This window comes from Trachemys scripta, chromosome 9 (assembly GCF_013100865.1).
Source record: "Trachemys scripta elegans isolate TJP31775 chromosome 9, CAS_Tse_1.0, whole genome shotgun sequence".
NCBI classification, from domain to species: Eukaryota; Metazoa; Chordata; order Testudines; family Emydidae; genus Trachemys; species Trachemys scripta.
In genome coordinates, this window is record NC_048306.1 from 91,190,125 (window position 1) to 91,216,159 (window position 26,035).

At 40.7% G+C, this 26,035-nt stretch overlaps 1 protein-coding gene across 1 annotated transcript in view; it reads left to right on the top strand.

Moving 5' to 3' along the window:
* The window catches only part of LOC117882374 (inactive N-acetylated-alpha-linked acidic dipeptidase-like protein 2), a gene marked incomplete in the record, with an annotated part of 726,064 nt that overhangs the window by 544,503 nt on the left and 155,526 nt on the right, over positions 1-26,035 (top strand). Inside the window, 1 exon segment of the mRNA XM_034780534.1 lies at positions 15,125-15,275. Coding sequence (XP_034636425.1) covers positions 15,125-15,275 — 151 coding nt within the window.

A 26,035-nucleotide genomic window follows, 5' to 3' on the forward strand; every position in this document is an offset into this window, starting at 1 on the left:
CAAGGAAATGCTTTCAGAGTTTTGGAATGTTTCTTTTGTATGCTTGTTGAAATGTTTAATGGCATTTATTACACGCACTGTGCTCCACTACATGGTGACTTAAAATATATAGTATTTCATGGAGAATGAGGAATGCAATAATAGTGTAAAAGATTTTGTGTCATATACTCATCAAATAATGTAAGCATTTTTTTCTGGACTGTAAGCAATTCAATTATTTTGTTTCTGAAATAAATTAAGTAAAGCTTATTGAGTCCAACCAGCCCTTGTTTCTGGGGAATTGTAGTTCAATTTCAATTTTAATTAGAATTGAACATTGTGGATTTCTTAGCACTGGTAAGCAAGATCTGGCAATAAAATATGCACTCCGTTTGTATTAAAGCTTCCTGAAATCTAGTGCAGGGAACTGGCAGTATATCTGGTTTATATTTAAACATCCAAGTATTCTATTGTAAAAATTTCCATTTTTAAAAACTGCTGTTGTGTAACAAATTACTTTTATTTTATACAATTGCAATCATGACAAGAACAGACTAAAAATATGGGACAAAATATTTAATTCTGTATAAGCTTGGTATTGTGTCCTTGCGAGTCTGACCTTAGGAGTTTTGCCTGTATAAGGATTGCAGGAATGGGCCAAATGGTTTTTTGGTATTTAATGAGTTTAGGGATTGGGGGAGAGGGGAAACAAACAAACAAAACAAAAAGCCCTGCCAGGGTAAAACCAGAGGAGAAATATTATGCCAGGATCCCAGGGAAGAGCACCCAGGAGCAAGCTATGAACTGAATTGTGACTCGGAATCAGAGTTTGGTCCCTGGTATCCTCTTGCTTCACTGGGAAATAATCTGTGTCAGCCCTTTACCTGATCAGACTACTTCCTCCACCCACCTTTGCTGGAGAGCGAGCAGCAATACCATGCAGGCTGCTTTCCCATGATTGATGCTGTGATAGATCCACAGTACGGCTAGTCTGCACACGAGCTCCCAGTGTAACTCTGTGGCCAAAAGGACTAATGTGACCATGGTGAATATATAAATAGGGGAACCTCAGGTAGGAGTAGAGGGGTTATATTATAGCAGGGATTGGCAACCTTTGGCACGCAGCACTCCAGGGTAAGCACTCTGGCGGTCCAAGCCGGTTTGTTTACCTGCCGTGTCCGCAGGTCCGGCCAATCACGGCTCCCACTAGCCACGGTTCGCCACTCCAGGCCAATGGGGGCTACGGCAAGCGGCGCGGGCCGAGGGATGTGCTGGCCGCCACTTCCTGCAGCTCCCATTGGCCTGGAGCGGCGAACTGTGGCCAGTGGGAGCCGCAATCGGCCGAACCTGCAGACGTGGCAGGTAAACAAACCAGCCCAACCCGCCAGGGTGCTTACCCTGGCGGGCCGCATGCCAAAGGTTGCCGATCCCTGTATTATATTAACTCCTCACTTAAAGTCATCCCGGTTAACGTTTCATTGTTACATTGCTGATCAATTAGGGAACATGCTCGTTTAAAGTTGTGCAATGCTCCCTTCTAACGTCGTTTGGCAGATGCCTGCTTTGTCCACTGCTTGCAGGAAGAGCAGCCTGTTGCAGCTGGTTGGTGGGGGCTTGGAACCAGGGTGGACGGGCAGCCCCCCGTATCAGCTCCCCGCTCCCCTAAGTTCCCTGTGCTGCAGCCACCCAGCAGGCTATCAATTGCCGGGCAGTTCAGCTGTCCCTCCCCCACACTGCCATGTGCTGCTCCTGCCCTCTGCCTTGGAGCTGCTCCCAGAGACTCCTGCTTGCTATGCAGGAGGGGAGAGAGGGAGCTAATGTCAGGGTGTCCCCCTCTGCCCTGCTCCTGCACCCCACTTAGCCCTTCTCCATATAGAGCAGGGAGGGGACTCAGATGGAGAGAGACAGAGAGAGCTTGGGGCAGCAGCCACTGTCTCAACTTCCTGATCCACTTAAAAAGACAATGCACTTAAGAGTGGGTCAGCTTACTTAAAGGAGCAGTGTGCATCTCTCTCTCTCTCTCACACACACACACACACACACACACACACACACACACACACACGGTGTGTGTCTGTCTCTATCTGCTATGCTGTCTCCCTTCCCTCATGTTCGTGCAGCCTTTTGTGAGAGGCTACATCAACAACAATGTATTAACCCTTGAGGGCTCAGCCGAGTGCTAGTTCATCATTTAGCAGCAAGGCATTCCCTGGGAAATATCCCCCCCTCTTCCACCCTCTAACTTCACCACCTCAACCAAGCTTCACAATCATCATAGCTGTAAACAGTATTAAATTGTTTCTTTAAAATGTATACTGTGTGTATATCTATATAATATAGTTTTTTTGTCTGGTGTAAAAAATTTCCCTGGAACCTAACCCCCCCTATTTACATTAATTCTTACGTGGAAATTGGATTCGCTTAACATCATTTCGCTTAAAGTCGCATTTTTCAGGAACATAACTACAATGTTAAGCGAGGAGTTACTGTACTTCTGTATTTGGCACTGGTACAACCATTACTGGAATACCATCTAGCCTGGTGTCCACAGTTCAAGACAGAGTTTAAAAGATTGGAGTTTAAAAGATTGGAAAGCATGCCTTTTAGTGATATAGGGGCTCGGTCGGTTCATCTTAAAAAAACAGATCGTTAAGGGGTGACTTGATTATAGTCTATAAGTACCTACATGGGGAACAAAAAAAAATTGATAATGGGCTCTTCAGTCTAAAAGAGAAACGTATAGCATGAACTGTTAGCTGGAAGTTTAAGCTAGACAAATTCAGACAGAAAATAAGATGCAAATTCATAACAGTGAGGGTAATTTATCATTGGGGCAACTTAGCAAGGATGATTGTGGGTTCTGTATTACTGGCAATTTTTAATAATGACTGGATGTTTTTTTCTAAAAGATATACTGTAGTTCAAACAGGAATTGAGTCAGGGAAGTCCTATGGCCTATGCTATGCAGGAGGTCAGACTGGATAATTACACTGATCCCTTCTGGCGTTATCATCTATGAATTTATAAATTTTCGTTCTTATGACAATAAATCAAAGGCTGAACATTTTGTCACGATGCTTTGGCGTAGTAAGTAGTACCAACAAATTTCTGACTGTGTTTTATAGAACTGTTCAGAATTATGCCAAGAATAATTTTGTTTACTTCAAATTTAGTACATTTTCCACCTTGTTAACCTTTTGTGGGGAACAACCTGTCATTTATAAGATCAGTTACCCACGTTTCCAGCTATTTGCAGTTTTAAACACCTGGGTCCTTTTCCCAGTCTTGTTTGTTCAATGTAGCTGTAGTGTCATTCATTAGACAAGGACAGTGTTTGAGCTGTATAGCAAAGAGGTATTGTTTTCATCATCCCAGAGCACTCAGGCATTAAACTGGGTATGTCACCCATCTACTATACTATCTTAACACAACACCTTGGGGTGGATCAGTAAATGTATAAGCCCCCTGGGATACTATTTAGCCAAAAAAAAATTCTCTTGAACTCTGCCCCTAGACATCTGGGATGGGAAATGTAGCAGCATGATTAAACATTTAATGTAGTGTTCAAAAATTAGATCAAAGCTAAAATGGACCTTTGCTACCTTATTTGTTAAAGATGTGGGCTAGAAGATTTATATAAAAATGTAGATGTGCGTACATCTTTTTCCCTCTAGTCTCAACTGTGATACTATAGCAACTCACGAGCGCACTGTTTTGTAGCAATGAATAAGAGGGTGGTAGCATCCAATTAAATCTGCACTGTGCAAAGTTTTATTTTTCTCCTTGGGAAATTTGCTTTGGAAATTAAAAAGCAGTATATCCATGAGGTTCTTGAACAGCTGAAATGGTGTTATCCTCCCAATTGATAATGTTAGGCATTGCCAATTAGTAAAATAGAAGAGAATTGCTTCCAAGGCCTTATTATATTAATTGGGACTTCAGCGGGAAAGAATAATTCACTAACAACTTGTAACCTGTCCAGCTAGTAAAGTAGGACCTCTGAGTCATTAATGAACAACTCCTATTGCCCATTGCACTATAAACTTATAAAAGGAACTTGTTCAAACTGAGTCAGGTTATTTATTATGACCAGCGTCACCTAGCCATGTTGCATAGAAGTGTAATTATAATACTAGGTCCTTACCCTGCAAACACTTATGCACATGCTTAATTTTAAACAAATGACTAACAAATGGGCACAGGGGTTAAGTTCTTATAGGATTGCTGTCCTAGTATTGTAATGGACAAGGAATGCTGTGTGTGTGTGTGTGTGTGTGTGTGTGTGTGTGTGTGTGTGTGTGTGTGGTGCACATACTACTGCTTTTCTCATTGAAAAACATAGGAGGGGCTCAACCTTTTGGAAGCAGCTTTTTGCTTTAATAATTTATCAAACTTTATACAGAGATGACTCATTCCTACATAGTTAAGATGGAGGCAATGCTCCCTTGATATGGCCAATAAAAAACAAAACCCAATCTGTCAAAGGTAAATCCTATGATTGGGTGGAATTTTTTTCACAAACTTTGAGAGAAATAATAATAATAAAAAAAAAACACACCCAAAACCCAAACAAACAAACCACAGAACAAAACAACCCAGAAAATCAATTTCTATTTGGATTTTTTTGAAATATATTTGAATATTGAATTTTATAGTATTTAAATTTGTATGAAATCCCAGTATATTTTTTTTGGCCTACTTGATTTCATACATTCCTGTCTTTGTTGGTCTCTGTGAAGATTGGTGCTTTTTACCGTTGTTTTTTCCAGAAGTCTCTTATACCCGAAAAGTAATTCACCTCTGCTCTGAAACACACACAGAAAACTGCATGACTCAGGTGCTTATATTTCCTCCAGTTGTTTTCTTTATTTATACATTATTCTGAAAGGAGTTATCTGTGATTCTCTGTATATTAATATGCTTTTACTGAATAAACTCCTAAGTGTGTCATTGGTAAAAAGGGTACTCCAGTTCACGCACTTCTTACACATCACAGGGTTTCCATGTAGGAGAAGATGTAGGTTGTCCCAAAGAACCACATCTGCATGGATCTTGGGGAGAAACTTTAGGCTATATCTGCCCACATTTTCTGGGCAGGGGAGAAAAATAAGGGGTGGCAGCAATATGCAGATTCCTAGAATAGCTATCAGTGGAGAAGATCTAAAAAATTCCTATTATATAAATGCCTAGGCAACGATCAGGCCCTGCCACAGTAACTGTGAAGAACCAGCTGTAGCATAATGGATTCATGGTGCTCTTAGAATTGAGGCATTTGAATCCAGAAGTAGACAAAAGTTTTGGAGAGCCTCAAGGTATGTCTACACTGCAATTAACACCCTCCCCCCCGCAACGCATTGCCTCTGGTCTAGGCTGTGCTAGCTGACTCAGGCTAGGTGCTGTTTAATTGTGGTGTAGATGTTTGAGCTCTGGGACCCTCCCACCTCGCAGGGTCCTAGAGCTCAGGCTCTAGCCCGAGCCAGAACGCTTATAGTGCAATTAAACAGCCCCTTAGGCCAAGCCCTGCGAGCCTGAGTCAGTTGGCATGGGCCAGCCAGGGGTGTCTAATTGCCGTATAGGCATATTCTAAGAGAGAGACTTGGGCCATGTGGTATGCTATTGATTTTGCCACATTTCCTGGATACACTGCCTCGTGCATTTGGCTAGACAAGAAATGGCCTTATCCCGGTGACAAACCCTGATTCTCCATTGGCTGGTTCCCTGTGGTGTCATTGCAAATGCGATGTCAAATATTATGGTTTGGTAGTAGCCTGACACTCACTTGGTACAGATTCAAATGACTACATTAGGTGGAAAGGTGGAAACTTGGACCCACAAAGCCTGAAATGCCCCAAGGTGATTAAAAAGCCCCTCACTTAGGAGTTTTTTAATTGAAATAACTTGCTTTTATTACATTTGCTAAATAAAGTGACTTATCTCAGTATTAAGGTTACTTTACCGGTAATAGGCATATTTTTCCACACATTGATAATTGTTATACTTCTCCACTCACTTTTAGGCCTCTTAACACTTGTCGAGTAGTGTAAAGGGGCCTTAATATAAATGAAAATCAGGACCTAAAGACACATAGGCACATTTTCTGCGTAAAAAGGGGTTGGATTTATATTAACTATACATTTTTGGTAATACAAAAAGTAGCATATGGCTAATATGAATGTTTAATGGAGACAGGGTCCTATATTTGAAGGTAATTTCAGCGTATGATAGCATGGTGTGCTCAATGCCCTTTAGGAAATGTAAGCTGTTTTAAATGGCCCTGGCAGTATATTAATAATTAAAATATATAATAACCCAGATAAAATGCAAAAAAAAATTGAACACTAATCTGCTGCTAGAAAATGTACCCTAGTTATTTTATAGTCATTACATTGTGATCGCACACAGTAGGGTTGCATAATGTAACTGAGAGTGGAATATGACCCAATAAGAAAAAGAAAAATGTAACTTGATTTGTGTTGTAGCTGAGATTGAGTAGTAAAAGTGATCTCTTACTTGAATGGGTACCCTCTTATGTTTAATAAAATTGTATTGCCGAGTGTCATGTCTTCCCTTATCCTACAGTGGATCAGAGACTTAGGACCTGATTCTTCACTGCCCTGCATCTTGTGCAACATTGGAAGCATGTTCCATTCACTTTGCACTCACTCTGTGCCAGTGTACATGACTGCACAAGGTACAGGGCAATGGAGGGTCAGGGCCAGTGTATGGTAGGTTTCCACCTATTGAGAAGCAAGCGGGTAAGAATAGGTGGTCACTCATGAAGGAGATTAAGAGCCAACACTTAGCTTTGCCCCTAGCCTCATTGTTCCTTTCCCACTCTCCTAGAGGCAGCAAAGGAAAGAAGAGGGAAAAGGGAATAAAGATGACAGAAAAAGGATTAGAAGAAAGACAGACGAGAGTGTCAGATCAGATCGGAGAGCCAAGTCAAGACTCCTGTTGGGGGAGAACCTGATTCCATGCATCCTCTCCAGGTATCCTGGGGAGTCACCAGGGTTTTCTAAGACTTTGGCCACTCGTCCTTGGCTACTTCTTTACCTCCCCTTCATCTTCAGGTTGGAAGAGGGAAAGTTGCAGCTGCAGGAAGGAAGCTGGAAGTTGGTGTGAGAAAGTGTACATTAAATCAGAATAAGGAGTACTTAAATTTACACCCTTATTTCAAATCCTTGGTGTACAAGCTAAACCAACTTTGATCTCCCTCACCCATTGATAGATCCGGTATAACTGAGCCTTATACAATCTGAGTTCAAGGGAGTCTAAGTTAGTGTGAAGGGTCTAATTTACATTACCTTAATCATCACTTCTGATTTTGGCCCCTAGTCTCTGATGTGTTGTAGGATTGGGGAAGAAAAGAAACTCTACAAGATAAAATAACTTACTGGTTGATCTTTGTATCCTCTTCTTTGCTTTCCCAATCCTATCTCTACCCTCTCATGTTTCACAACACATGGTCTCCAGTGATGGACATTGTTTGTCATGTCCTTGCTTCATGATACATGGGCTTGTCTTCACTGCAGAGTTAAGTGTTGCTCCTAATTCAAGTTCCATTTGCATACACAAACACTTCATTTGAGTGTGGTGGTGCTTTTAACTTGAGTTGGCTTGCCTGTTAGGTGCTATTGGCTACAGATTGAATTGACAGAGCTTGTCGATTGCTAACACAACCATTTGGTATAACTCGAGACTCATTTTGCAGTGAGGCCATTCTCCTTTGAGCTAGACTATCTAGAGAGGAGTTACCTCATGTGAAGATAACTCACGTTAAGTCTGCTATGAAGACATACCCATTCTTTACAGAATGTGACAAGTGGCGAGTGCAGCAGCATAAACTGCTTGGGGCAGGGATTTTTTTGTTTGTTTAGTTCTGTGTTGTGGAGCCCTGTTCCAGGACTGGAGTTTCTGGGCACTAGTGCAATACAAATAATAAATAAAATAATCTTACCTTCCTGTATATAAGTGTGTCCATACTCGTAATTGTATGTGGTGCGATTCTTTCTAGTACACCAGCAATACTGAGTACTACTAAAATAATAAATAAGAAAGAGGTCTTGTTTTCTCTCAGAACAGCAGTCTGAATGATTACAGTGATGAAAGGCACTTCTCAGCATTTATAAACTGTGAAATGCACTTGAACGTTAGTTTGTTGTGTTTTTTTTAAATTAAATTAGTGTTTTGAGGTGTAATGTTTGTGCTAGTCATTTTCCAGAAGAATGCCATCTCCTGTGACACCAGAAATCTGCTATACAAGATTGTAAATCAATATGCAGTGCTTGAATATGTATCTTTGTTATGCTGTACAAAGCACACAGGATCTTTTATAGAGGAGAAGGCAAAAATGCCGCATTTATTGAGAATACAGCAGTTAGCACATGCTTTTCAGTCATACAGGCACGCACACACACACACAGAGTCCTGCCAGTTGATGTTTATAGTTACCTGTCCAGAGTCTGGCTCAATCTAGTGGCCAGACAGATTGGTCGCAGAGGGGAGCCGGGCTCTGTCGGTCGTGATCCGATGCTCCTGGAGTGTGGCAAGCGAACCCAAACCCCATGGCAAAGCACCCTGTTCTTATGGTCTTTTTTCTCTGTTGAAGGCTATGGATTTTGCTGTGTCAGTTTCTGACTGGTTACTTCTTATTTGGTGTAAACATTCCAATACATCTCTGAGAGGGTCATCCTGTCCTGGTTTAGATTTAATCAATTGTCCTTAGAGGTGCCAGTCTTCACCTCAGGGTTGTCAATCTGCCCTTTCTTCATTATGGATGCGCATTGATGGAGTTGTTAAGTCTCTTCACTCCTTCTTCCTTGACCATTTGGCTATAACAATGGCCTTCACACCTTATCTTTTCCTGATGCATACATTCCTCATTCACACAAACAGTCTTTTACAGTTAAAGGTATACAGCAGTTTTTATGTTGAGCAAGAAAAGGCATTGTAAATTAAGCCTTCCTAAATCTTATAATCAAAACAATTTACATTGGAGCCCAGGCCTTCAATGTTCCTCTAATCTCCTTAACATAGACACAAAACAAGATCCTTTCTAAACCTTAAAACAAAGAAATGTATATTTAACTAGAGTACCTAATTTGTAATACATATAGGAAACCATAGTAGACATTATAACTTATCCTAAAACAAAAGGGTGACCATAATCAGTCATAAGGATTGTTCTGGTCTGTCATTCCTTTCTGCTATTCAAAAAGGGTGACTGATAGGATAAAATCAAATCATACATTAATTCTCATAATACAATTATAAAATCCTGCTCCTACATCTTGTGTACGGTATTACATGAAAAATTCTTCCATTGGAAATATGAAATATTTAACAATAACAACAAGGTTGCTTCTGATATTTATCCTGTAGAGCAGCGGTTCTCAAACTGGTGTCTGTGGACAGCTGTGTGTTTGCGAGGGTACTCCAGGGGGTCTGCAAGTCATGTCTGGGGCCACCGGTCCCACTGATCAACTCCTCCCCCTCCCTCCCAATGCCTCCTGCATGCTGCTTGAACAGCAGCAGAACTTTGTTCTGCAAAGTGCAGGAGGCATTGGGAGGGAGGGGGAGGAGTGGGGATGGGACATGCTCGGGGGGGAGAGGGCGGAAAGAGGCAGGAAGAGGAGAGGCCGGGGTAGAGCGGGAAGAGGTGGGGTGGCAGTGGGGCCTGGGGCTGAGTGAGGGTTGTGCACCCCCGGGGAAAATTAGAAGCTGGCTTGGGGGGATCCCCGAAAAATTTTAAATCAAAATGGGGGTCCTCAGGTTGCTAAAGTTTGAGAACTGCTGCTGTAGATAGAAATATTAGGGGAGATGGGAATCAAGAAATAAGGTGGGGAGGGGAGAAGGGGACAGGGAGGAGGATAGGCAAATGGGCCTTGATACTGCAACTGACTGTATGTACAGAGAGAGCCCTGCTAACTTCAAAGAGGATTCAGATGAACACAAAGACATGTTCATGAACAGTCTGTTGCAGATTTGGGGCTTGCATGAGTCTGGTCATACTTTATATTAAGGTTCGATTTATAATTGGGTTATTAAGAGTCAGTGATGATCAATAGCTCTTCTTATAAATGGTTTATCAATTGTTATAGTGCACAACAAGTCAAAACATGACCTCTACTAATGTGCTCATGCATACTATTCTTGACTGTGACATGCTTATAACATATTAACCCTTTATAAATCCCTTACAGAGGGAATCTTAATATAACGTGTGATTGAGAGTGAACTAAAGTGACCAGAGGTCAGGTGCCCATTGTGGTTTTATTATTTAGTTCAGTTTATAACATGCCTGTGATGGGGTGTATAAATCCTGCACCAGTGAGAGAGGGGTTACAGAGCTGCTGTGGGCAAGGCTGGCCCTGCCCCTCTGATGCTGTCCATCATGTCAGGAGTGGAATAAGGATGTAAAAGCAGGCAGTTCCCAGCAGTTGCTGTGCATAGGGAAAGACCAGACATGAGACTACAGCTCCCAAGGGAGAATCCTGGGAGCTTTCAGGGGAACTGCCTTCAGGGAGGCCATTCACCAACGCCCTCTCCCGCCCTGCCCCCCACCTACAAGGAGACAATAACCCTGGTATAGTTTGGCAAGTTTCCCCTTCAAACACAAGTGGACTATTTGACTTAACTTGTATCACCAAGACTCCTATTTAGGCAAACGGGGCGGGGGAGAGAGAGGTTTTTTCAGTATCCGTACAATCCATCAGCATCCTGAGAATTGTGACACAGCCACTATACCACGCACAAAAAGGTGTGCATCTGTTATCCTAGGCTCCTTTGACAAAATTTAGAGACAATTCCATTAAAACCCAGCAGTTATCCCACAATAAAATCTACCCTAAACCCAACCAAATAATGCTCCCCCACCAAACCAAAACTTTTCCCAACACTTCCGTGTTCTTGGAGCAGCTTTCTCATTCTCCAAAGGCCTTTGTGAAATGTTAGGCCTTTATTGCATCAGCAGCCATTGAGTCTCTTAACTGTGCGCTGTTGCCAACGTGCCAGTGAAAATCAGGGCTTGGGAGTAAGAACTCGTGGGTTTCATTCTGAATTCTGCCACTGACTCACTGTGTGACTTGGGGCAAGACAATTAAGGCCTAAAAGTGAGATTTTTTTCAAGAGCTCTCAGTGTTAGCCCAACTGTGCTCCAGGCAGTTAAGGCAACAGTGAAAAATCCCCATGTAAAGGTCCATCTATTCTGTGCTTCAGTTTGTTCATCTTTTTAAAAGAGTATAGTAATTTGAGCTAGTTAAAATGTTTTTGTCAGAAACTGTTAATTAATGAAAACAGGAACTGTTTGCAGGAGAGAGTTGGTTTCCATAATCTCCCAAACTGAAAAAAAAAAAAAATTGAAAATGTTTTTGAAATTGTTGAAACATGTTGTTTTGACATTTTTGAAATGAAAAGTTTCATTTTCTGGTTCAAAAAGACTTCCCTCCACCCCCATAATTTCACTTATAGAACATCCTTTTCTCTGTAACCATGGCAGCAGCAGCAGCTGTTGCATTGTGTGACTACGACCTATGCAGCCTTTCTTAATGAAATAGAAGAATTTAATATTGGAAAAATATATTTAAAATGTAAAATTTTTAAAATACATTTCAAATAAATGAAATTACTTTGAACATGTTTACTGCCTTTTCTATTTCTGTTATCTATTATAATAAATGGAGAGATGAAGGAAAAGATGTAACTGGAGAAGGCTATGGGCACCGAGGAAAAGAGGCAATTGTAATTTTAAACACACTGTCAAACAACTTGGCTTTTAATGCTGCTTCTTTCTCTTCTCAATGATTGCCTACACCATTTATTATCTGGATGACTATCTGAAGATGGAAGTAAAAACAGGAGGCAGAACATTGCAATAGCTAACTGACATGCAACTTTCTATTATTGCTCATTCATGACATTTTAGGACTCTCACCCATATTAACCCTTTAAAAACCTCTATTGTACTCATTTAAAACCTGATTCTGCAAACTCTTATTCATATGAGTTGTCTTTATTTAAGCAGATAGTCCTACTGTCTTCCAGAGGTTACTTATTTGAGTAAGATTTGTAGGATGGACTATGATGTTACACAAAACTACAGTAGAGTTGCACCTTTTTACACAACAGCTGAATTTGACCCATGGTTTGGAAACAAGGGCTAAGGACCATATATATTATAAGTTTAGTATTTGCAAAGAAGGCCATTAGAATACAGCAGTATGCGATAGCTAAGAGTGCACACTGGATTTTCCTGTCTTTACTTAAAAGCAAAGATAGATGTGAACTAGTTTTGAAGCTTGAGCCAAACACAGAGTGTAATACCACAGAAATAATAAAGACACATCACAAACAACTGTGCTAAAGTCCAACATTTAACAAAGCAAAAAGTAAAATAAATAAGTGTACCCAGAGAGAAGTAAAAGGGGGAAAAAAAGAAAAGGCACAGGGAAACAGACAGTGAACCATAAGATGGAGAACAGTTACCATACTATGGTACTGAGACTAAGGTCTCAGTAAAACAGGATGTTGCAGAAAGCTAATACACTTGCAGGTTTCAGAGTAGCAGCCGTGTTAGGCTGTATCCGCAAAAAGAACAGGAGTACTTGTGGCACCTTAGAGACTAACAAATTTATTAGACCATAAGCTTTCGTGGACTACAGCCCACTTCTAATATGCATTAGAAGAAGTGGGCTGTAGTCCACGAAAGCTTATGGTCTAATAAATTTGTTAGTCTCTAAGGTGCCACAAGTACTCCTGTTCTTTTTGTGAATACACTTGCAATCACTCCTGACATCTTGTAATAGCCACTCAAAAGGCCATTGACAATGTGCAGTTAGAATGCAGGGCTGGCCTTAGAGGTGGGTAATCAGGGTAGTCCCCAAATTGCTCAGCTGTCTTTTGTTTGTGTTGTGTTTTTACTCAGCCACTCAGTGGGCACTAAAAACATTTTCCACCCTGAGGCTAAAACACGAAGGGCCAGTGTGAGGTCACTGGAGCAAATGTTTTAGAAATAGATCCAAATTGTGCATATTGAGTAATAATTTTGAACATTTATCTATTGTATATATTTTTGTTAGTGGTGATATAAAATATATAGTAAGAGAAATGGGGGCTGCACTTCTAAGAATGGGATGGGGGAACACTGAGTGAGCTAATTCAGCGTAGAGCGTTCGGTGTATGTGTTACTGCTGCAAGAGGAGGCTGGCCTGTAGCTGGGCACTGAGGAGGTCTCTGTCTACAAGAAGGTCTTAGAGCAGAAGGTTTGAGTTCCCAGAATAAACAGTGTTCTCTTTGAAACACAGGCAGAGCCTTGTGATTAAGAGTGCAACACCAGGTTTGGTAACGTACCTCTCAAATGCCGGAGTGGCCTCAGACATAGTACAGGTTGATCGGTCCATTGCTGATATACAGGGCTATGTGGAGAAAGATCATTCTGTTTCCTGGAGGATTTCAATATGTTGAAAGTTGTTTTTTATTCCAGTTCAGAACTAAACCCCAAAAATTCATAATTCTCTGCAGAAGGGAAAGCCTGAGGGTCTCCAGATCAGAGACCATCTGCATGGATGGCTGCCTTGAAGCTGCGGACTCTGAGAACCCTGGCGTTCCTAGCCCCAGTATAGTTCACCTTGCTGGCTGACCCCAAGCTGTGGATCCTGTAAGCCCAGGCGCCTCAGCCGTGCAGCTGGTGAGCTGGCAGGAAAGAAGGCAGGTTTCCAAAGCTGTCTCATTTCCAGACAAATTTCACTGAAATTGAACCATCTCTACAGATTGTTTTGATTTCGACAAATTGGCAAATTCCAAAGACAATCTGTTTTGTCGATTTTTTTTTTTTTTTTTTGACCAGCTCTACTGATATAATTTTTCCCAGGGTAGTCTCCTCTTTCCATCATTTGCCATTTCACCTGTCAGAAAAACAACCCAGTAAACCCCATCCTCTAGAGAGGCATGTCAATCTTCCTATTTGCAGAGCTGGTATTGGGATGGAGCTTGTAGCTGTGGTCCACTTCTGAGACCTCTAGGGTGACCAGATAGCAAGTGTGAAAAATCGGGACAGAAGGTGGGAGGTAAAAGGCACCTATGTAAGAAAAAGCCCCAAATATCTGGACTGTCCCTATAAAATCAGGGCATCTGGTCACCCTAGAAGCCTCACACTGACCACCTGAGCCCATGCCCCTCACCCTCTTCAGGTTTCCACTTGGTGATGTTGCCAGAAGTCAGGTTGCCTTTCTTTTTCAAAAATCCAATTAGGATCACTCCTCAACCAGCCACCCAATGCACCAACAGTTGGGAAATAGACGGTGTCACCTGATGATGTGCTGGATTATAGAGGAGCTCCTTGTTACATTTTTAACAGCCCCTTATTGATTTAGTGCTACTGAAGGAATCTAGAATTTGAATCTCTAGAGTAAATTAATAGAGACCGTTTTAGTGGAGGCCTGATTTATCTGGGCAGAAACAAATCTGTTTACATTGTGATGCCTACATATTGGCCACTGGAAGACTTCCCCTCCGCCCCCTTTAAATGAAAGGTTGAAATTTGCAGCATTTTGCATCATGCTACAGTACTCTGGAGAGACTAAAAAAAGTAAGAGCAACATTTTTTTTTCTGAACCAGCATTTCTCCCCCCAGTTTTCAATATTAACTGTCAGTTTATATATCAACTCCTAAGTGCATATAGTATAACCCTCTTAATATATAAGCAAAAATGAAGTCTAATTTTCAAAATGAAGGGATTATTTTTATCTACTCCAGTTATTTAAAATATGACATATAATTGACAAGGCCCCAATTAAACTATGTGCATAAGCATTTGACTAACTTCTACAGGACTGCTCATGTGCTTAAGGTTAGCCATGTGCTTCCACACCTTGTTGAATCAGGGCCTAAGTGATGTAGTTACAACACAATACTTTGCAAAATTTAGATGGATTTTAGGGTTGATATTGTCAGATCAATTCATTTCATGTGCTGTATAATTTATGTTTAAATGAGAGCTTATTTTTGTCATTATGCTTGGAGGTAAATGTGGGGAAAAAAAGTTAAATCACTTTGTTTTTCTTTTCTTCTTTTTTTAATACAGAAGCTACTGTGTTGTGGTGTCAAAGCTTTTTGTTAATAGTCACCTTTGTTTCTTTGTTTCCTCAGCTTTCTCTGTTAGAAGAGGCGGGGTTTGGAGGCGTCCTTCTTTATGTTGATCCTTGCGATTTACCAAAGACTCAAAACCTTAGTGATAAAGCATTCATGGTTTCCCTAAACAATGGAGGAGACCCATCGACACCTGGTTATCCCAGTATTGGTAAGTACTATTCTAGGTCTGTCCAGTTAAATGGCATTTTAAATTTGATTGTAAATAATACATGAGCTGAAACAATAAGCCCAGTCCTGATCTCAGGCACAAACCCTGAGTGAAAGGGCTTTGCACAGAGGAGCAATATGGTTGAAGGGATAGAATCCACTCTCATAACCAAGATGTAGGCTATAGAATTGTGTAGCTGGCATCCAAAGGCTACTGCAGACTCTTGGTAGGAGTAGGTGGACTACACACCTCCTTATGCTGGCTTTTGTCAGTACATTCACACTCCACCATTAACCCTTGTAGAGAGCCACTGTACAACAATTCTCTTCACAGTTCAAAGGTTTCTGTTGAATAGGGCTCTCCAGGAACTGTCCCCCACTAATGAGGCAATTTCCATTACATACTGGGCTTTGTGCTGGCACGTTGTGCATGGTGGGGGCATTTGACTTTAGATGTAAGTGCAGTGTAATCAGAAAAGGTTATAGCAATGATCTCTTGTACAATCTTTGCCAATAACACTTTCATATGATATACGTTCTACTTGCCTAGTTTCAATTCTACCAGAACGGACCTGGTCATTTCATCTAATGAACTTCTGCTTTGTTAAGTGATAGGAGGGCAAATGCATTTTTTGAAATATCTGAAATAAAAAAAAGATGTTAATTAAACATAAATGTTAGTGTGCCACAACAATGGTTTTGAAAATAATTTCTACCTGCAGCATATCAGACTATACCTTCTATTTAAAATCTTTGTTCTAGCAGTTCAGTGAATATGTGTTCTGCCTGTCTGCTATCTTTTCTGCTTTACAACCTCCTTTAATATCTAGCTAGATGGAAAAAGTATTAAGAATCATGCTATGAGTTTGTGACAAGGCTTCATCAAGAATATTTGGTCCAGTTACTAACACAGACATCTTAAGGCTGACTCGAATTGGCACTAAATCAACTGAGGCAATGCTGAGATGCTTCATGACTAGAATGGCAGAAAATAGAAATATTGGCCTAGTTGTCAGAGAAGGGTGTTAGCTATTCACATCATGAAATGCCTTGACAGCTCAATGGGAAAGGAATTGCACATTTTCTCAGTGTCTCACTATACCTGACCTAGAACTGCCATGGGAACTACAGAGGTAAATGTAGCACTCTTTGAGCTTTATTCGTAATCATTTTGTGAAGAGTGGTCTGTTTATCAGTCTAGCTGACTGCATAACTTTTCATTTACGCTACATGAAAAATAAAGTTAATTACAACTGATACGCTGATAGTAGGATGCCGGGTTATTGTCTAAACCTTGTTTGTTGTTTTGCTGACAGTTACACCAAATCCTCTTTTGGGTTGTGTAGATTCCAATCTCTAGTTTCAGGGGGGAAATACAAGAAAAAAAGCTGATAACCTTAACAGAGGAACAGAGAGAATTAAGTAGGTTGATGATTTGTGCTAGAACCTTAAGTATCTTGCACCTGTTTTTAAGTCTCTAAACAACATTCATCAGCAGCAATAGGCTATCATGTGTCTAAAGTATTTGTGATAATCTGGATGCAATGATAAACTGAAGGGATTCTGAGGAGAACTTTTGGGATCCTCTTGTTAAAAGCTGTGTCACCAAGTGGTGGAGCAAGTTGGAATGGTTTCTCTGTCTCTGATGGTTTTCACACTTCTCTGAAGACCAATAAATCACCCTGGCCAGAATTAACTTGTGTCTGGGCTGTATACAAATAAGTCTGAAAAGCACATGTTTTACCTTTGTAATATCACATGTCCGATATTTAAAATAAAATCTTGGGGACAAATACTCAGGATTGTCCAGATGCTTATCCCTCTTCCCTGCAAGCACAGCACATATCCCCTGGTAAATTGAGTTTATCACAGACTACAGGCAGGGATTTTTATGGAAGCCCATGCTTAAAATATTGGCAGCACATCATTGTCTGCAGGATACCATCTGCACTTTATCCATTGCCAAGGGGAGAGTGTAAACTGTTACCATTACTGTCTTGGGATAAGTGTAATCTGTAACACACATGAGATAGATCAGAAAAGGAATGGTCTTTGGTGAAAACTTCAAAATCTGTAAAGGAAAAAGAGGATGGGGATTTTAATGTAATTTGTAACTGAAAACTGATGAATCTTACAGCACATTTTATCCCGTTTTAGTAGGAAACCTGTAGATGTATGAGTGATCCAAAGGTAATCATTGTTTAAGCAAATCTTTGCACGCTACACCCGTCACTGTACTAAATGACATGGGTGCAAAGTTAATAAATGTCCTAATAAGACCTACATAATATGTACAGTGTCCAGATCAACGTCTTTCTATTTATAGTGAATCTTCTTTTCTTACCCCCAAAATAAATTTCTTCATGGCCTCAGAATTAGAGCTGAATGAATACTTTGTTTTTTAATTATTATTATTATTATTATTTAGAGGCTGAACTGAAAAAAAATGGTGGGTTTTAAATTGAAACTGAATTTTCTTTTTTTTTTTAAATTTATTTTATATATATATATATATATATATTGCCAAAAGGATCAAATGAAACATTCCGTTCGGTCCAAAAAATCATTTTTTTTTCATTTCAGATCATTTTGGGGGGTTTCCCAACTCTCTCCCACTGTGTGTATGTGTGTGGTTTTAAAAAATATTAGCTAAATTTCTAAATGAAATACTGTTTTGAAACAAAAAATTTGAAATATTTTGTTTTGAAATGGCGGAAAGTAATCCTTTTGCAGGGCAGGCACCAGCTCAGCAAGCAGGTGCTTGGGCGGCCGAGGGGAAGGGGCGGCACATCCGGGTCTTCGGCGGCAATTCGGCGGCGGGTCCCTCAGTCCCTCTCGGAGGGAAGGACCTGCCGCCGAAGTGCTGCCGAAGAAGAAAGCGGAGCGGTGGAGCTGCCGCTGAAGTGCCGCTGATCGTGATCGCGGTCCCTCCCTTTCCCCCCGCCGCCGCTTGGGGCGGCAAAAACCCTGGAGCCGGCCCTGTCCTTTTGACCTGTTTATAAACCAAAACTGCTCACCAAATTTGGACCGAATTTGTGAAAAGTTTCAGTGTTCCAAAAGTACATTTTTGATGAGTTTACTATTGGTGGGGAGGAAAGTTGTCCCAGCTCTACCCAGAATATTACAGTGGTTACTTTTTCCCACCATCATTTTTTGGAGGTCAATCACACTTTTAATAGGATTTATGTAATTGATTATACTAGACTGCTGGGCTCTCAAAAAATTCCAATTCAAATCCTGCTCTTTTATGAAGATGGAGACAAAATGCAGAGCTTCAGTATGTGGATTACTTTAAGATGTACCAATAATGATATGCTGGGTGAGGGGTGAATGTGCCTCATACCTGTAAGTGGCACAATCCCTTTATCTGTCTGTAAAGGGCAACCAACACAGCTTGGCAAGGAGTCGTCCAGGTGCTCCTCTGTAAAGATAGCTACTGCCTTGTTTGAATCTTTTGGGCCCTTTACTAGGTCCTTAGCTTCTAATTTGACATTGTTAATCTTGGTTCTGCTGCTTCTCCACTATGACAGCCATGGGATAATCCTCTGGGCCTTTGTCAGCCTCTGTCCTCTCTGCCTGGTTTTGATTTTCAAGGACAGTCTCTTTCTCAGGAATCTTTCTTTGAGTCTACATTGTGTCACTCTTGAATTTGAGGGGTTCAATGCTCGGCACTCGGATTTAGGAATCGGGGGCTAAGGAGCCCTGCAGTGGAAGAAAAATGAGATCTAGGGAGCTGTGAGGGCTCTGGGGACATCAATAGGCAGGAGCGGGACCATAGAAAAGTGCATTACAGAGAAGCATGATGAGTTTCCCTTCTCATTTTTTGCATTTTGACTTTTTGAATGCTGTACTTTCTCTTGCCCAGCTAGCTATGTCAGAGATATGTTTGGTTTTGCTATTGCTGTACTTCAGAGTCATTTCAAACCAAATCTGTCTTCAGACAGAAAAATGGTTCAGTAAACGAAGATACGGACAGAACCTATTTGTCAATCTTAGTATGTAAATAGTAAAGTGTCCTCACTATGAGCAGTAAGAACCCTGTGCCTAAGATAAGGCACTCAGTAATAGAATTCCTATCTATGCAGTGGGGGAATGGAAATTATAGCATGAAGAATTCTTCAGAAAGCATGATAGAAACGGCTATCAGTTTTAAACGCTGAAATATAACAGCTCAATTGAATAAAATCCTACTATATTGAGAGGAGTATCCAGTGTAATGTTCTTTTCAAGAATTTCACAGAGAAATTATAGCACTAAAGAAAATAGATATAAACTGTTCAGAAGCGTTCTGTGCTTCAGATCCCTGTGCACAGCTAGTCATGTGAGCCATAAAACAGGTGTGGGAGCAAAATCAGTTATAATAAAGCACAAGGCTTGTGTGCATGTGTGTGTGTGTGTGTGCGCGCGTGCACGTGGGACTAGATTGTGACGTGAACGACTTGTGCACAGAGGTGTAAGGAGAATTAATACCTACCATCTCTTATATTCCGCATGGGCTACCTAGACCTTAGGTATGGGCACACAGGAGTAAGCAGATGGGAAAGGGGTTATAGTGGACCACAAGCTAAATATGAGTCAACAGTGTGATGCTGTTGCAAAAAAAGCAAACATGATTCTGGGATGCATTAACAGGTGTGTTGTGAGCAAGACACGAGAAGTCATTCTTCCGCTCTACTCTGCTCTGGTTAGGCCTCAGCTGGAGTATTGTGTCCAGTTCTGGGCGCCGCATTTTAAAAAAGATGTGGAGAAATTGGAAAGGGTCCAAAGAAGAGCAACAAGAATGATTAAAGGTCTTGAGAACATGACCTATGAAGGAAGGCTGAAAGAATTGGGTTTGTTTAGTTTGGAAAAGAGAAGACTGAGAGGGGACATGATAGCAGTTTTCAGGTATATAAAAGGGTGTCATAAGGAGGAGGGAGAGAACTTGTTCACCTTAGCCTCTAAGGATAGAACCAGAAACAATGGGTTTAAACTGCAGCAAGGGAGGTCTAGGTTGGACATTAGGAAAAAGTTCCTAACTGTCAGGGTGGTTAAACACTGGAACAAATTGCCTAGGGAGGTTGTGGAATCTCCGTCTCTGGAGATATTTAAGAGTAGGTTAGATAAATGTCTATTAGGGATGGTCTAGGCAGTATTTGGTCCTGCCATGCGGGCAGGGGACTGGACTCGATGACCTCTCGAGGTCCCTTCCAGTCCTATAATCTATGAATCTATGAATCTATGAAAGGAGAGGGCAGGGAGGGTCTGTGAGTGACTGATGCATTGACTGAATTTCCCCCCATACCCAGTGAGCTGGTCAGTGAAGCTGAAATGGCACGGGGTGTGTGTGTGACATAATTTGGAGCTGGTATAGGGCAATGGCAAATAGCTCCCCCATGCACCCACTCGCATAAGATCCAAATCTTCTCACATTAAGTAGTACATTACTCCTTGATTTCGATGAGATTGCATGCATAGTGATGTGTTACATAAAGTGATTAAGGGTGGTAGAATCCGTTCCATCATTTTCATAGAATATCCTGTCTGAGCATTCCCAGTTACTGATATCTTCTATCCACATTACTGGAACAACATGGTGTTCTGTTCATAGAATAGGTACAATAGTCACCTTTGTCGTTCTCTTTCCTCACCTTTCTCTGATAGAAGAGCAGGGTTTTGAGATGTTCTTCTTTACCTTGATCCTTCCAATCTACTTCAACTATGGCCAGGAAGGGACCCGTTTGGATTGAGAGAGCAGTTTAATTTCCAAGTCTATTCAGTCTTTGACCTCTCTGGCCAGCTTTGTTCGTTAATAATCTCAGCAGACACTTGAACTCCTGTTCCATGGGTAACACCAAATTTTTTTTTAAATGTTATTCCAAAATCAAATGAAACATGAAATTTTGAAATTCCCCACAGAACAGGAATTCCAAAACTTCATTTAGGAAAAGTCAAAATGACATTTCATTTTGACCTTTTTCTAAATATTTTTGAGGCTTCTTCTGATCTGTCCAGGGCCCCGGCAGCCTGCCATGTGGGAAACCGGGCAGCACAGGGAACCTAGGAGCCAGGAATTCTGAGGAGCTGGGATCTTTGGGAGCACTGGCTCTGGGACAATTTACCCGGCAGACAGCTGAGAAGCTAGGAACAGGGGCTTCCAGACTCTGGGCTTCTCATCAGCATACCAGGAGGGCTGCTAAGGAGCCAGGTTGGTGAGCTGACAGGATAATACCATGCATGGTTCCATCAGAAACCTGCCTGGTTTCTGTCAGAATATTGTAGAAATCAATACTTTCCTCAGAACGTTTCAGTTTTGATGAATGAGCATTTTCTGACAGAGAAATGTTCTTCTGGAAAATTTCTGACCGGCTCTTTTCAGAGAAGTGTCAATGTTGATGATGGTGGCTTTCCTGTTGTTATTTTGTAAATACGTTCCGGACACTTATCATGTAGTAGGAATTGGGTAGTAGCAACCAAATCATTGCGAATGGAGAACTGAACAGAATGGTTTACAGAGATGTTTATTACTGAAATATAGCACAGTATATCTTCATTACTCACATTCTTTTAGTACCTGCCCTTTTACCATACAAGCAGCAAGGGAAAGTAATTAAATTTAACAGAGCAACATCTTCCAAATAAAGATATAAAGCAGGTATTGTTTAAACATATGAGATCAAATCCTGTAGTCCTCAAAAAGAATGTAGATAAAACGTTCACTGAATTCAAGGATTGCATCATTTGGGTCATGGAGAGGAAGGATGGTGTGAGCAGGTGACATCCACACCCTGCTCCAAACAGAGTTCACACAGCTTGTTGCCAGTCAACACTGGCCCATTCAGAAAAGGAACTCAAAATAAAACAATACAAAATCCAGCCCAAGGCTTATCCTCAATTTTGTATGCTTGCAGGCTTCCTCTCTAAGGATTATTCAGCCCATAATTTAGGATTTCGCGATAGCCTCTCGTGCCCAACTCCCTCCTCTCCACCTTACATCTGGGTTGGACAACAACCCATTTTAAATGGAGAATTGGCAACATCCATTAAATATAATCTGGCAGAATAACGGGGTTGGGTTTTCAGGCAGATACTGTCCGACAAGTACAGATAGTGCTGTGGCTTGAGCACAGGGCCTGGAATCAGTGTTTCTGGATTTCACCTGGCATTGGCCACTGTTGGAAGACAGGACACTGGGTTGGAAGGACCATTGTTCTGATCCAGTATGGCCATTCTTATGTTCTTAATTGTTTCTTTGCCCCTGCCTGTGTGACCTTAAGAAGACACTTCTTTTTCTCAATCTGTAATAAAGGGAAAATGTGGGTCATAACAGAATTGTCATGCATAAAAACTTGCCAATTGTGTTTCAGATAGCTTCACCTCTGTGCTTGCAGTATTTTTAGAGAATGTTGCAAATATCAAGGTTAAGATACTTTTGGTATGTAAGGGAGAGATTCTCTCTAATCTTTATATGGGTGCACAATTGGAAAGGAGGGAGTAAGGGGCCTCTGTTCCTTATTGTCACCTACATAAATCAAGGACAGAATTCTGTCCTGAAGGCTTCTAAGGGATCCCTCTGAGATGATCCTTCCCTTTTTATGTGTTACATTATATGCAATTTGCACAATCTAGCCCTCGGGTACATTTTTAAGCATTACTATTTATTTTACTACTTTGCCTCCCCGTGGTATTGCAAGACACTGTTCATTGATTTAAAAGCTCTTTGAGATTGTCAGGTGCTATGTAAGTGATAAATATTATTCATTATTAATAATAAATCCACTCTCTATTTTCTCCTTACACAGCTGTTATTTCAAAATGTACTGAAAGCTGCCTTAACTTGCTCTTACCATTACAGTAAAAAGCCATTTTCCCAGAAAATTCCTCTACTCCAGTCCATAAGGCCTCTTGGTACTATTCACAGGAGCCTCGTTCTCTAAAATACTGTGTAAGAACATAAGAATGGCCATACTGGGTCAGATCAATGGTCCATATAGCCCAGTATCCTGTCTTCTGACAGTGGCCAGTGCCAGATGCTTCAGAGGGCAAATGAACAGAACAGGGGAAATTATCAAGTGAGCCATCCCCTGTCATCTGGTCCCAGCTTCAGGCAGTCAGAGGTTTAGTGACACCCAGAGCATGGGGTTTCATCCCTGACCATCGCGGCTAATAGCCATTGATGGACATATCCTCCATGAATTTGTTCAATTCTTTTTTGAACCCAATTATATTTTGGCCTTCACAAAAAACATCCCCTGGCATCAAGTTCCACAGGTTGATTGTGCGTTGTATGAAGAAATATTTCCCTACGTTTGTTTTCAACATGCTGCCTATTAATTTAATTGGGTGAAATGGTTCTTGTGTTATGTGAAGGGGTACTAACACTTCCTTATTCAATTTCTCCACACCATTCATAATTTTATAGACCTCTATCATATCCCCTTAGTCCTCTCTTTTTCAAGATGAACAATCCCACTTTTTTAATCTCTCCTCATATGGAGGTGTTCTATACCCCTAATCATTTTCATTGACCTTCTGTGTACTTTTTCCAATTCTTATTTATCTTTTTTTTAGGTTGGGTAACCAGAACCACCTGCAGTATTCAAGGTGTGGGCACACCATGGATTTATATGGTGGCATTATGAAACTTTGTCTTATTATCTATCTCTTTCCTAATGCTTTCTAGCATTCTGTTAGCTTTTTGACTGCTGCTCCACATTGAGCAGATATTTTCAGAGAACTATCCATGATGACTCCAAGATCTTTCACATTCAGTGCCACTTTCCTCTTTCCCCCAAGCCTGACCTATTCTGTCATTCTTATATATTTTGTCCCTTGGTATTACCATGTCCCATTGATTATCATCATTCCACCAGGTTTCTCTGATGCCTATTATATCAATATCCTCATTTAATGCCAAGCATTCAGGTTCGCCCATCTTAGGATTCAGGTGTTTAGCATTTGTATGCAAGCATTTATAAAATGTGTTAGTATTTAATTGTTTGCTTTAATCTTCTCCTCTTTAGTAGTATATAGAATTTCTCCTTTAATAAATCCTCCCCCAAGGGATGTCTCTGTCTGAACTGTGGGCTCCCCCACAATTGTTGTCTTTTCCCTAGCCCTTAGTTTAAAAACTCCTCTGACCTTTCATAGCCCACTGTACTTTAGAGACTAGCAATATACCCCTCACAACATTTCAGATCTAAAACCCCCAGTTGTTTCCCCCTTTTTAGTTGCTTTAAAAGTAAAAGTTGCCATTTGCTAGTGAGGAAATTACTTTTTTTCCCTTTTGTTTATTGTTTAAATATTTTGTACCCCATTACTCCTAATGAGGTTGGAAACCTGAGGTTGCATTAGGGAGGAAAAAGTTCAGCTTTAATTGAATACGCACATTGCGTGTGAGCAATTTGTATTCAAATAAGGCCTGATTCAACGCTCACTGAACACAATAGATAGATTCCCATTCATTTCTGTGGCAGTTGGATACAGACCTATGGGGAGAAGAATAAAATTATTAATTATTTCAGGGTTCGGGACATTAGACTGATCTTCTCAGGTGCCTACCACCCACAGATTGAAGACAATCTGAGCTGGAGGTGCTCAGTACCTCTGAGTATCTGAGGCATTAATTTTACAGTGTAGAAACAAAGAGAATTGTTATAAATCTTGATAATTTAGAAATCCACAGATGGGGTAGCCAGAGAAAGGCAGTCATTTTCTCAGAGAATGACTCAGCGGTTCTAAAAGGCTTAAATATGAGAAAACACGTAGATACTCGTCTCATCTCTCACAACATGCAGATACCATGAGCTCTTTAATACGAGTGGTCAGAGGGAGATTGCAAAAGGAACGAGCTCTAGATTTTAATAAGTAGACAGTATTTTTGCCTGTCGTTTGTAAATGAATTTTCTTCCTCCATTACCAAAGCCTTTTAGTTAGTTTTTGCAATGAATTTCCTGTCTTACATATTGATTTTTCATGTTCCCTCTGTTGTCTTCTGGTTTTATAAATAATATGTGTTTTTTTTTTTTAAGCTATACAGTGCCCTTTGACTGCACTGCTTGAGACTGAAGGCATGTTAGTGCAGTCATTGGCTATGGGCATATCTATTAATCTTCAGTAGCCAAGACAGTATATTTAATTTGCAGCACTGGTGTCCCTGTTTTTTAATTTTAAGGGTCTCAAGGAAATCTTTACCACTGTGGTATAAACTTGAGTATCCATTAACGGTTTAGGACTGTGTCATAAGGGCAAGGCTGGAACTGATGTGGGACTTAGATGAGCTAAGCAGGTTAATTGGGAAAAAATATTCCAGTGTATTTGCTTTCATTTTAAAAAGATGAACATTGCTTTAAAAAGGAGGAAAAATAAGCTGAACTTTAAATTTAAAAGCCATAGAGTGAATGCAAATGAGCTTCACCTACAATAATTGTCTCCTGTGCCATCCTGTTTTTATATATATGTATATATTTATCATGCAGTAAAAGAAGCACAAAATAGATTGTGCTAATTGCTATAGAATAAAGCCCCATACTGTACATACTCCAGCTGGAATGTTCATCTTTTGTTTTCTTGTTCTTCTCCATCCTTGAAATTTTTTTACCCATGTTCACCTCATTGTGGAACTGTAACAACAGTTGTGAAACACCCGGTGCACATTATAAAAAGCCCTTGACATTTTCAGCCTTAATAAGGTGGTATTGTTTAATTGAGCTCAGTCAATTATTCTGCAGTATTTACATAGGACCACCTGGAATGTGATGCATGCAATTATATGCTGGCTTT